The 13,277-nt window shown below is 38.4% G+C and overlaps 1 protein-coding gene across 1 annotated transcript in view; it reads right to left on the bottom strand.

The window, feature by feature from the left end:
- Window positions 1-44: 44 nt before the first annotated feature.
- The window catches only part of MPHOSPH9 (M-phase phosphoprotein 9), a 24,726-nt gene continuing 11,493 nt past the window's right edge, over window positions 45-13,277 (bottom strand). The window contains 14 exon segments of the mRNA XM_031555963.1: window positions 45-2,463; window positions 3,035-3,103; window positions 3,611-3,822; window positions 4,647-4,750; window positions 5,559-5,679; window positions 6,011-6,175; window positions 6,929-7,104; window positions 7,638-7,775; window positions 8,769-8,870; window positions 9,367-9,431; window positions 9,803-9,850; window positions 10,482-10,697; window positions 11,401-11,488; window positions 12,560-12,718. Of these exon segments, the coding sequence (XP_031411823.1) occupies window positions 2,362-2,463; window positions 3,035-3,103; window positions 3,611-3,822; window positions 4,647-4,750; window positions 5,559-5,679; window positions 6,011-6,175; window positions 6,929-7,104; window positions 7,638-7,775; window positions 8,769-8,870; window positions 9,367-9,431; window positions 9,803-9,850; window positions 10,482-10,697; window positions 11,401-11,488; window positions 12,560-12,718 (1,765 nt within the window). The 3' untranslated portion in view covers window positions 45-2,361.

The raw sequence follows: 13,277 nt of genomic DNA, 5'->3' as shown, positions 1-13,277 counted from the left end.
CGGCCGGCGGGTCGCCGGGCGGTTGTTTTAGGTGTGCTTTGTATGGAAGGGCGGGAAGAGATCTTGTGTGCCTGGAGCGACACCTCGAAAGCTGGGAGATTTGTTACCGTCAAGAACTACACCTTGCAAGGGCCCTCGGCGACCGAACGACGCCGAGGCTGAGTAAAAGCTGCAGCTGCTGTGCAGGCGGGGAGCAGGCAGGAGGACGGCGGTTACAGCCCTGCTCAGAAGCAGCCTCAGCTCTGCTGCTCTTCTCGTACAAAAAGGCAATGCGTTGGTGCTGAAGGCAACGAATTTTACGAAGGTTTATTAAAAAATCTAATAAGCCGTTGTCCAGCAGAGCACACGGCGACTTCAGGCGTGTTTTCCAAACGTGCCCCACTTTCCCTTCTTTTGATGCTTCGGGGCTGATTGTTCAGAAGCGCCGAGCATTCAGGCCTCCCGCCGCTTCCATCGGGAACTGCAGCTCCTCCACCTCGCCGAAGGCTGAGGCTGAAGGCACCGCGCAGCCACAGCTCACCCCGCGCCTCGCAGCTACTGCTAAAAGGGTGGCCTAAAAGTTTACTAAGAGCAACACTTAAAATCTTCTCCCCCCCCTTTCAGTGTTAGAACAGAACAGAAATAGCCTGAAGAGCTCCAACAGATGGAGGAGAGCTTTTGATTAAAAAATAAATTGTGACTCACGCTTCAGTTTTCTGGAGGTAATAAAAAAAGAGTACATGAATATGAATAGTGCTGGAGAGAATGGAATGGAAATAAAGGGAGGTTATGAGGAAAGGCAGTGATGGAGCTGAATTGATTTACCTGCTCCTTTCAAATGCCTGTCAGGAAAATGGTGCCTGTTTTGCAGCAGCACTGATGAAAGAAAACAAGACCATTAAATGGACCCAAGTGAAGTTGTGTGCTGATGGATGCCTTGCAAGAAATCCTGCTGGCTCAATGATGCTTTAGAATGGTGCTTTTACACTCTACCTGTTCATAATTCAAAGAGGTGGAAAGAAACTTATTCAGCTGAATGGTAGAGTTGCATGGGAAAGTAGAGAAGCTTTTTTCTTTTCTTCCTCCTCAAGTAAGAATATGAAATACCATCAAAATTAAGCATCTCCTAGTATAGACTGGAAGTATATTCAAGCAAGTTGCTACCAAGCATTCGGGCCCAATTTCAACATTTTAGAGCAGAAGGGAAAATGAGTAACTTGGAGGCCTGACTCCTCTGATCTTGCATCAGAACAACCCGCAGGGCAGGAGGAGATGCACAAAGCACTTGATAAATAAAGCTTTTTCTAAGAAAAAAGTACTTTGCATTAACGTAGGGCAGTTCTTCATTAAATATCTTTAAAAACCAGCACTCTAGAATTAGAATCAGAGCTTCACGAGCTTTCTTCACCACAGCTATTCTGGCCTTTCCACTGCAAAATAATCACATCATTAGTGGCTAAGCATTTGGAACAAGGACAGAACTTGAAACACACAATATGATTAAAACCTACATTATTGCTGATGTTATATCCCAGATCCTATTATTGTCTTTGGGCTGGGAGAAAGAATCTAATTAAACATTTATTTAATATCAAAATACAAACTAAAATATCAATGTTGAACAGTAACTCAACAATATGCCAACGAGCAAATCTATATTTTTCACCAAGAAAAATGCATGTCTTGCTCACAAAGACAGCACAGATTTCACTTGGAAGTGTGTGCTCTAAACACCGGCACGGCACAAAACCCACCCTGATGTTAAAGCAGCAACTTGAGTGAGCCAGCTGCTGTCCTGCAGTGCCAGCTGCAGCTGAGCTCGCTGGGAGGAAAGCTGGCTGCTGTCAGCTGCATGAATCCTGGCCCTAATGGCATCAAAGCCCTGCTACTGCTTGTACTTTGGTCACTGTGACAAATACCCACCAGATGTAAATGAAAAGGATCTACTACATAACAGCAGTTGTCTAACACCAACTCATGTCGTGTTTTGTATTAAAAGTCAAGACTTCCTATTAGCCAGTATTTACAACGTGCCACAGACATTTGTAAAATGGTGACGAAAACGAGTGCAAAACACAATCACTCTCAGAAAACAAGCTGCCTTTTAGTTTCTTATTATAAATTGAGTATCACTATTTAAAAATAATATTTCTAAAAATATTACAATACAGGATAAACATTGCTTTCTCAAGTGTAACAAAAATATGCTTAAAATATAGGTGGCTGTTTGAAGTACAAAATATTGCTGAGTGTAAAGGGTAACGTGGTTGTAAAACTACTATTGGGGATTTATAAAAATACAAAACATTTACATTTACCAAGTGTATCATTATATATTAGTGCAAAAAAAAAAAAAGCATATTGGAATTCAAGAGGGAATCGTCAAAGGTTTGCAGAGGTACGTAAAACATGAAATCTTTTCAGGGTCATGCGTATCCACCCCAGATCTCTGTTAATCCTTTCCAAGCGATCTTCCAGGGCTTCCTAAAAGCAAACAGTTAACAAAAAGGGGAAAAAAATTTAATAACATACAACAAAATCCAACGATACTCATTTCAGAAAGAAAATGCTATTATTCCTATTGTCAGCTGGTATCCTTCCCAATGTATTCCCTTAGCACCCAAAACCAAGACCCAGACCTGCAGACTTCTCTGATTATTTTTGTGGGTGCATCTGTGGGCTGCTGGCTTTTTTTTTTTCTGGCATGGGCTTTCAAGACTCAGGTCAACAAATGTATGATATATCAAATTTTTTTTTTTTCCTGAATCACCATAAATCATCCAAACTTACAAATTTTACAAAGTGATGCACACTCTCTATGATTACACTGAGGTACTATTAAAAGATAACAGGAAATCTATGAAGTCCAGAGCCTACTTTTCATGTAGACTCAAACTTCAGCCATGTTCACAAAGCCACAACACTCAGTGGTGTGGTGAAATTCTTGCAGTCATTGTATTTATACCCATTTCAAAACCTAAACTTTCATCTAAGCTAGGTAAACTCAGATTCCAGAGAAGCAACTGAAGAGAGCAGTTGGTAGAAGCTTTTTCACCTGATTTAATCTTGCTTGCAAGGTCATTCTTCCACCAGAACAAGGTATTCGACTCAAAGCAGCCTCAATCTAGTAACAGAAAATACTTCAGCTGTAAGTGACAGTTTCAAGTGCCAATAAACCTTCCTAACTGATCTTACAGAGCAAGAGGTGAGGTGCTTAGATAACAGATACATGCTCAAGGTTGTTCTTAAACACTAACTTTTGTTACCATGATATTATGCCACACAATACAAAATTAATACGTATGAGCAGCCGTTCTCACAGATCATTTTGAAGAGGACAGAAATAACTGTTGAATAATTTCAAACCTCTTAGTTTGTCCGTTTAAATTTACTCCAACCTTTCCATCCCCAGTGTGCTCATGTTACAGTGATCCTCCTTTAACAACGTTAGGGACAGGAAAGGGCTCTAGTTTCAGAGGTAGAACAGGAATGGTAATGCCACATTCCTATGTTAACACTGGAAATCAGATGTGAACTTCAGCCACGCGCTGTGCAGGCACACAGCCACACCACGCACCTCTCATACAACAACTGTGCTCAGTCACAACTTTAAAATAAACATTATTTTTGCCTGTTGCTTTTCTTGAGTCAGGTCATCGAAAAGCCTCTCTGTTTCAGCCAGAGTCTGAATCCTTGGTGTGGATGGGAAGTCCCCCTCACAAGATGATAGCACTGGCTCATGGTTCTGTGCCCCGCTCCTCTCGTCCCAAGCTGTTGCTTTCTTCATTCTGGTACTGACAGATTCAGCACAAGAGCTGTGTCTTACACCTGAACTTTGCCTTCCTATCAAAAAACAACATTCCTTTTATTTGTTTTGTAATTGCCTATTCAATTATTACTTAAGGCAGCAAAAGAAACAAGAAAAGCAGCACTATGTGAACTGAGGACAGTGAGTAGCAAAGCCTCGTTAGCTTCCCTTAAGCATATTTCCCAGAAGAATGCATAACACTCCAATGGGTCATCTTTCAAGCCATCTTTTTAACACAGCACACTTTTTGGATAACAGCCTGATGTAGTGTGCTCATTAAGAATGACTTTCACTGGTACAATGTTTCTAAATATCACCTTGTAGGCTAGTTGTCATGAAAACACTAGTCTAAATAAATACATTAATAAAAGCAAAAGCAGAACATTGTGACAAGAATGACAGAAGTGAGAAAGATTTGGTTCAATCATCATGGAAGAAAAATCTCAAGCAACTGGCTTTATTATATTTACTCTTTCTATTGCTAAACATTGCATTACAGATAGGAATTTTATTAGTTTGACTGAGTATGCACATCTTAATATAGGCCCCTGTGAGATATGCACTGTGTAACTGAGTTAAACACAGGAGAATATATTGCTCTTCTTTCTCAATTCAATTATTTTTGTTTTTCTATTGCGTTTGTGCACACAGACAAATAAAAATAAAATGAATGAATAGTATTTCTCAATTTACAGTAACAAGACAAGATGCAGATGATTTTCAGAAATTGGAAGCCATAGAACAATGTGCCAGCTTTCTGTATTACAGTAAAAACTGTTTCATCTGAGAGATTAAAAGTACATTTTATAAACTTAAAATTACAAGAGACAGTTTTCCCCTCCTTTGAGGGATGGATTACCTTCTGTATCATCAAGTGAAAGAAACTGGAGCCTTTTTCTTGGATTACTGTGCTGTGAAGTAGATGCAGGACCACTTTCCAGGTCATCTAGAAGTATATCAAATCTACAGAACAAGCAGCATAAAACAATTAATTGCCAGAAATAATTTATCAGCTGACACAGTATTTCCTATCTTTTCCTGTTTTTGGCTAAATAAGTTATTTATAGAACAATATCTACCCCACAGGAATTCCAGGTCTTCTGAATAGTGCTACTGGCACCATACCCTGCTGTACTCCTGTGTCACATTCCTGTGACTTTCTCCTGGAAGAGGCCAAGTCCTCCCCCCGACCCCCCCAGGCACACTGAGAAGCCCACACAGCTGCCCTCGAGAACCAAAGTGGTGCCACACATTTCTTCTTTGTGCAAGTCACACACTTTAGTCTTGCAATTAAGTACATTCCCTGAAACTCTGCAAGCCTTGCCAAGCAAAGTTCTCTATAGAAACCATAGTTACCTAGTTCCTGTTTCCAGAAAATTAAGCTGGTGCACCTTTTAACATGCTTACAAATGCCATGAAAGGTAGATACTGTTTTCAGTATCTAATTGATTTACATTCCCTAATAAGCTGTATATGAATACAGACTTACTCCACAAAATTGTTCCACTGTTTTTGTCACTGATCAGTGTCACATCAGGGTGTATAACAATACATCTCCCCCAGTAAGCTCTGAATAAGAGAAATGATTCCAGATTCTTCCTTGCTGTGTTTTAAGTAGTAAAACTTCGCTTTATACATAAAAATCTTCAGGTGATTCTCATTTCCCACGACTTTTTAGGGTACCAAGAAACAGCAGGAACAGTCTTAAACCTGCATAAACATGCTGCTGCTATTGCAATTGTCAGAACAACTGCACTCATAAAATCCATACCTTGTCACTGTGTTTTCATTTCTGCTAAGTAAATGGCTAAATCCAGGAGAGAGATTTTCTTTTGGAGATCGTTTCGGGCTGTATGTCACAGACACTGGTGCCAACATGATCTCTCGCCTTGCTGTGAGAGACAAAGTGTGTTTAAGTACCTAACATTTCTCCCTTTGCAGTATTTCCCACTTATGTGATCTGATGCTTACATATTTAAAGAATGCTTTTTAAAGTGTCTGCATGTTTATTTGAATTATATGAAAAGTACATCATGACACAAAAGTGAGATTTTCATGCTTTCTATGATTTCAGAGTTTTTTCCCTCCCCATATTATCTATTAGATTAATACAGACATCATATCTTTAACTGTTCTTCTTCTAGAGCAGACTCCCATTATTTATATACCCTTATTGCATTTTCTTTTTGTGCAATGCAAACTAAACTTCAGAAAAGCACTCACTTGGAGTATTCGATTTCCTGTTGGATGGAGGAAGAGATGAAGACCTCTGGCCACAAGGGGAGCTGTATCGTTTGGGTCTCTGTTGGTCTCTACCTTTCTCTGGGGATCTGTTGGCAGCAACAGAAGTCTCTACAAACCCAACGGTTTGACGCCGACTTGATGTTTCTAATTAAAAATGAAAGAGTTGTTCTTTGATACAAGAACTCAAACATTCTCCTGCACCCAGCTTTCACAACAACCACACCTAAGGCTGCCTCCTGCAAACATGTTTGTGCTGCTTTGCTGAAGACTCACTTCAGCTCATTTCCACGAAGCAGATAGTTTAACTAACTTATCACTGAGGATGTTTTGCAGAAGGTAAGGACAAATGATGTGAAATAATTGTTTAAATGAACAGACAGTGGAAAGCTGCACAGCTTTGGTTAAGAAGGCTGGCATACCTGCCTCAACCAAATCTGTGTTTACAAAAGACAACGTTTTCTAGTCACAAGGCTTCCCAAACAAGCATTATTAGAATGGTTCAGCGCAGTTCTACAATACAAATGCCAGCACTCATAGTAACATTCTGATACAGCACTACGAGAACAACAACAACAAAAAGATTTACATCCAGCCTGAACTTTGTTAGGACTCCATTAATTGTTTATAAATACTGAGATATTCTTAGAAAGAGAACATCAACCTAACAGCAACCGTTGCATTCCCTCTTTTTTAAATGAGTCACTTAGCTACATCATTTGGAATTTTCTCAGGAAGAGTCCAGAAATCTGCATGTTAAAAAGTATGTATTTTATTCCATCACTGAAGTCTGAGTGCCTTAGTGCTGAGAAGAATGAAACCAAGGCACGTGCAGACAGAAAGCCAGTAAAGACAAGTCTGGGAATATAAAAATAATTAAAAAAACCAAAAAACAATTACTGGTTGTTGTGTCATCTTTTTCTGTCTGAGTACCCCAATCTTTAAAAGCTTTCATTTCTTCAAGTTCTTTAAAGGCTTTTATAATTGGTGCTTCTGACATCTCGTTGTCCTTCTTTTCAGCTATGTTTGGTGAAGAGTCTTCTTGTGAGGAGTCTTTTTCGGGAGGAGAATGGTACCTTAAAGAATGAGCAGGGGGAGATATCAAGTTTATCAGCTTTATTTCAGCTATCCAAATACAAACTGAACAGATAAAAAAAAAAACAACCACCAAAAAGAGAAATTAATTTTGAGCTTATAGCTGCCAAAGGAAGAATTTTAGAGCTGATCTTAATTTCAGCCAGGAACCTCAGAGGACTGTGTTACAGTGAATCCAAGAATCTTAAGTATAAGTTTGGTTTGTCTGACATTCAAACTAAATATATACTGAAAGCTACTGCTGTTTCTTTAGTACTGGGTTTCTTCATACTAGAAAGCATGTTGTTTTGCTTTTGAGGAATAGCATTTACAATAGCATTTGATATGTTGTGTATATATATATATATATATATATATACAACAATATATATACAATATATATATTATTTATTTATTTAAAAACTTTACTTAACATTTTCAGAATCTGGAAATGAGTGTGGTCAATTTGAATAAGATTATGTTTTAGAAATGTTCAGCCTTACATCACAATGGAGACTGAAGGAAACCAGCTCACCTGGAAGGAATGTAGGCTTCTTCTAGTCTGTTATCTTTGGGGCTTTCTTGGACTTCCAGAGGCTGGCCAGTGAAGATTGAATACTCTGCTCCTGGTATCAACCACTTTCGCCTGCTGACATCAGGAGCAGCCAACTTGCTGTGGAAGCAATATAATTCCAAATTCTGAATGGTATATATTTTAATGAAATAGGAGTATTAATTATTTATTCCAGGTAGACAGAAATAAACATGCAATAAATCTGTAAATAACTACTTTTTAAAACGTTTATAAAGTTAAAAAAATCAATTAAAAGATCACTAAAATATTAATAGGCAACAAATCAACTTCCAAATACATACTGGTTCTCATACCCTCCTCCTTGACAAACGTGATCTTCCACATTCTGTTTTTGTTTCCCTCCCCACTCTCCCTCACTGTAGGGGAATCTCATTCACTACAATCGCTCTGAACAGAAATCTGTACTTGTCAGTAACTGATGCTGAAATTACGACAGTCAAAATACTGCTGCTCAATACATACACGTAGCATCTATGAAACACATTACTTGATCATTTTATATTTCACAGTATCAGTGGTGACTGGGACAGACAGCCAAGAGGTCATAGGTACCAAAAACAAAGGGGGCAAAGCTATTAGGTCTTTAAGACATAGCAGCATCAAAACAGAAGAGATCAACTTCTGATTTTTCTAACACAAATTCACAATACAAACTACATCATGCATTTTTAACTGAACTCCCATACTACTCTCAGCATACCTATACAAATTATGTTTAGAAAAACAAAGTAATAATTGGCCTTTCAAAATCAAAGACAAAGGCACAAAGAAAACCTGTCTAATTGGACAACTTGATTTTTTTAAAAACAATTTTTGCTGAGCTCTAATCAGCTGAGCAACTGAAACCCAGCAAATGCATGTGGAAAGATTGCAGACAGTCTCCCAAATCACACATTACCCGTTTGTTCTTTTTCAAATCATTTATTGGCACATGAAGTCTCTGGGTTACATCACATGCGTTTAATTCAGTTTAGCCCATGGACTGACATCCTGAACCATGTTTAGCCAAGGAACATTAAAAACACTGTGGAGCACATGAGCCATTTGCATACGATTGGCATATTCACTTACTTGGCACAAGAGGCTCTTAGACGACTTTCAGTAACGTGACGAAGTTTCAACATATTTTCATGCTCCACCTGCTTGAGCTGAGCTTCGAGTTTTGAAACTGTCCTAATGCAGAAATAGCAAAAATGCAAAATAAGATGATTTAAAAGCCATATTACCTGGAGCTTACTCTTCTTTTTTTTTATTATTTAGATACCCTGAGTAGAGTAGAAGAACAAGAATAACTATTTCCTATGTATCCATAAATACATACATAAACATGCATTTGAATTCTAAGCTGTATAAGTTAGGTAACCTAGCTAGAAAAAAAACAACTGCAGTAGCAAAAGCTTGAGCAGAAGACTGGCTGGACTAGCTGGGTGACAGCAGAGGGGAAGCAACTCCCACTGGAAGAGGCTGAGATTAGAAATTTAGAAAATACACATTTCTTAAAAATAAGAAGATTCATACAGAACGTGCAAAGTAGCATAAAGCAACACGAAATGCTTCACACCATGCAACTAAAATTGCAGATCTACAGCCTTTACAATCTAAGAGTAAACATTTGGGCCACAGCCTGTATTTGATGTTTTTAAACCAGCAGCAACACGTTCACATTTACCTTTTCAAATCAGCAATCTGGGTGTTTGCATCAAGCAGTTTGTTTTCAGTTGCATTTAATGTATCCTACAAAGTACACAAGTGAAAAAGGAACAAGTCTGGAAACTATACAAATGTATACAGAAGAAAAAAAATAACTTCAATCATAAAAATAATGAATTAAACATGCTTTTCTATTTGAAATAAAGTTCCACTAAGTGCCTTTGACTTCACAGTGTTTTGGCTGCCTATAACTGGAATGTAACACATTTGAAATTCCCTCTTCTCCCCTTTGCAGGGACTCTGAAGACAGTCAGAAGCTTTCAGCAAAAACAAGTGTAGATCATTCTGTTTGATCTTTTCCTAAATACTTAATTCAGATCATTCTATGGCATATTATGACAGATCCTTACCCACTTGTCCCTTTTTTTTTTTTAAAGTAACCAGTGCAGACTTACCTTCACCCTTTCGTGTTCTTTTCCAAGGGAATCATATTCTCCTAAAAGCTACAACAACAACAAAACCATAAGGAGAGTAAACAGAACCAACATTTTTGTTGGGTGCTGTAAAACCATCTGAATTCCTTGTCTAATGCATGTATAAACATTATGGGGTACGTAGAGTGTATTTTAGTATTACTTGTTACATTCTAGTATCTTCTATTCAGAATAAAGAGTAAGAGCTACTAAAATATTTATAATTGTCAAATGAATTATCATTAAAGGAGCTGGTAACCAATGAAGCTGGACAAACCAGCAGAATTAATCACTGGCTTTGAAGCTGACTTTGTATTTTGAAATTTTAATTGATACTTATTCTGAAATAGATTTCCAATAGTACCTCTAAAATTAAGATAAACTAACAGTACATAAACTAATAAAATACCCGAGAAAGACTACAGCAAATGTCATCACATCAAGTACACGATTGCTGCTTTAGCTGTTTAAAACTAACTACCAAACCTGTACCATCACCTAATGGTCACCTAGGAAGCAGCCAACCAAGTATTTCTGCTCTCTCAGATGTGCATTAAGACTTGCCAGGGTTACATTCTGAGTAGCCTTACAAAACACCCCTGGCTGTGCTGCATTCATAGGATGCAATCTAATTGCAAATACAAGTTTTTTTTAAACTTACATTTTGAAACATTTTATTTTCTTCTTTTAACCTTGTATTTTTATTATCAGATAATTTATAAGCTTTTTCAAATGCTTCCTCTAGATCCTTAAGCCTTGACTTTAGCCTACTGATGGTATTGTCCTTCTCTTTATTGCTTGTGCGCATCTCTTCAATACGTTCTTGCAGCACTTTGGAGGTATTACCAACTCCATAAAAGCGTTCTCTCCAATCTGCCTGAAGAAGAAAAGCAAGATTAATTAAAATGCTTACCTAGCAGAAGATGATTTCTGAATCTGAAGTCATCTAAATAGAACAAAAGGGTATATCTGCTGGTGAACTACGCAAGATATTGCCCATTTTGTTATGTAGAAAGAACTGAAATGAAGGCTATGCTTCCCAACATAGAAAAATGTCTAAAAGGTGGAATAGGTTACTACTCTAACTTCCACCAGAACAGGACACAACATCCTGCTCTCTGATCAACAAATTTAACTATTCAGTCATAAACTAAGAGGCTCTGACCTAGCTAGGAGGACGTGAGGTATACTTACAGATAATATTTTTGCCCCGGTGCAGAAAGGGATTGCTTTTAAGCTTTAATGAGTAACCAGAAAGGAAATAATCAGACTTTTTTTTATTATTATGAATTCTGTTTTAGAGAGATTATCAGACAGTATTTTATTATTACACTTCCTTTGGCTTCTGAAAAGGATTGCATGTAGGCAAACATGATTTGATTCAAGTGGGGAGTATTAAGAAGCACAGCTAGGAAAGCCATCCGTGCAGCATAATGCCTGATGTACTATGCAGAAAGGCTGAAACAAAATATAGGAATATAACTCAGCCTAACAATGCACCTAACAAAGGTGCATTTCCTTACCCTCTTAGTTAAAAAAGCAACTTGAATTAATATATGTCACCAGGAGCACATACTTACCACTTGCTTTTCTAGCATACTATTCTTATTCTCAAGGGTTTTTATGCGAGCACTTGCTTCATTCAGAGCTGCATCCAACTGGTCACACCTATTTGGAAGACAGATTTCTGTAATCTCTTGAAGTTTTCAAACAATAAAACCACATTTTAGAGCTGCCTTTCTTTCCTCAAGCATCACCACTACTTCTGGTGCCCAGCCTGCAAGCCCCTACCACAGAATCCGGCCACTGCCATGAGCACCCAGCACCTCTGCAGAGCAGGGCTGTGGTGCTGTGCCAGGCAAGCAGCACACTGGGCAACGTGCAGAGACTCCAGATGGCTCTGAGCTCCGTAGCCAAAAGCAGCTGAGAGGCACCACTTCCACTTGAGCTAATTGATGATGCTGTGTGATAATTAGTGACTGAAATCATATCACAGGCTTCTTGTAACTCAGTAAATGACTGCTCAGAAGTCACTTTTAATAGATGGAACCCACTAGTGCTAGAAGATGAGTACAAAAGAGTCCTGGCTACCCACAGGCTTTTTCAATTATTCTGAAGGCCATAAATTTTGTGAAGTATTTTAACTGTCTAGATGTCTAACACATATTTTGGCTGGGAATAATGACTTAAAAATCACACTGAACTTCTGCAGTAATCACTCAAGCTACAACAAACAGAATATACAGGTGAGGCACACAGCCTGCACTGGTAATATCTGCTCAAGGAGCACTGCCTGGCAAACAGCCTTTATAAAGCTATCAGATGTGAATTTAAGACTTTCCCTATAAGAAAGATGAAGAGGTGTGATGTTCACCAGCAAACACCATGACAGGCAAACACCATTTCACAACACTGGCCCTTCCATTACAAATTACCTAGGACTACCTCAGCCTGCCAGCTTTTGCTAAGCAAAACTTGTCCTGCCTTCAGCAAAAGCCAGGTCCAACAAAGCCTCTGGTCAAAACATCACACTTAATGCCCTAACAATAATTTTAAACTAATCTTAAACAGATGCATTAAGTAACACAAAATGTATGCTTAATAGTAAAATATCAGTATCACAGATGCATGAAACATTCAGAACTGAGGGACAACAAATGCTTAACGATATTCTAAACAAGCATGCATAGCTTTTAAGGTAGAAATAATATCCCGAAACAGAGGCAGAAGAAACAGTACCTGTCAGCAAGATTTTGATTGATTTCCTTCAGGTCTTCAGAAGCAGCACTTTTATGGCTTGCCTCTAGCTGCTGTTTTAAGCTATGGATCTCAGCATCATAGTAAGCTCGTAGATCAGCTATGTGTCGAGCATGTTTTTCCCTCAAGTTCTGCCTAATCCTATATTCAAAAATAAGAACAAAAACAAATTTCCAGCTATCAACACGGCCATGCACTGCCAGCTGTATTCATTCAGACAAACTCAGCACATAAATACGTCTTACAGAGCTTTGCCACTGTCAAATTGAAGCAAAGAAAGCTTAGTCATCTAAAGCAGTGGCACAGGCAGTTAAGGCTTGCACAGAAGTATTCACATTCATAATACAAAGCTTGAAACTCCCTTCACTCCTCTTCTACTGTGCATAAAATTAAATATGCAAGTCCACAAATACCACAAATACCATACCATAGGAATTTGAAATCTCTACCTAAATTAACTCCCTCATACAGCCTGAGGAGCAAGCACGTATTTCTACTTTTATATATAAACAGAAATAATAAAAACATTAAAAACAGAAAATTGTTTTGCTTTTCAGTTAAGGCTCTGACATCTATGCAGCTCAAGTGCCTTAGATGAAATACTAAGGTCTCAAAGACATTTACAAGAAGAGGTAAATGACTATTCTGTCTCAAAGCTAACTCCCTGTACCTCAGGGAGAAAGGAAGAAGGATGGGGGGG

Source organism: Meleagris gallopavo, chromosome 17, assembly GCF_000146605.3.
Source record: "Meleagris gallopavo isolate NT-WF06-2002-E0010 breed Aviagen turkey brand Nicholas breeding stock chromosome 17, Turkey_5.1, whole genome shotgun sequence".
Lineage (NCBI taxonomy): Eukaryota > Metazoa > Chordata > Aves > Galliformes > Phasianidae > Meleagris > Meleagris gallopavo.
The sequence above is the reverse complement of the archived record's forward strand: the minus strand, read 5'-3'. Positions and strand labels throughout refer to the sequence as shown.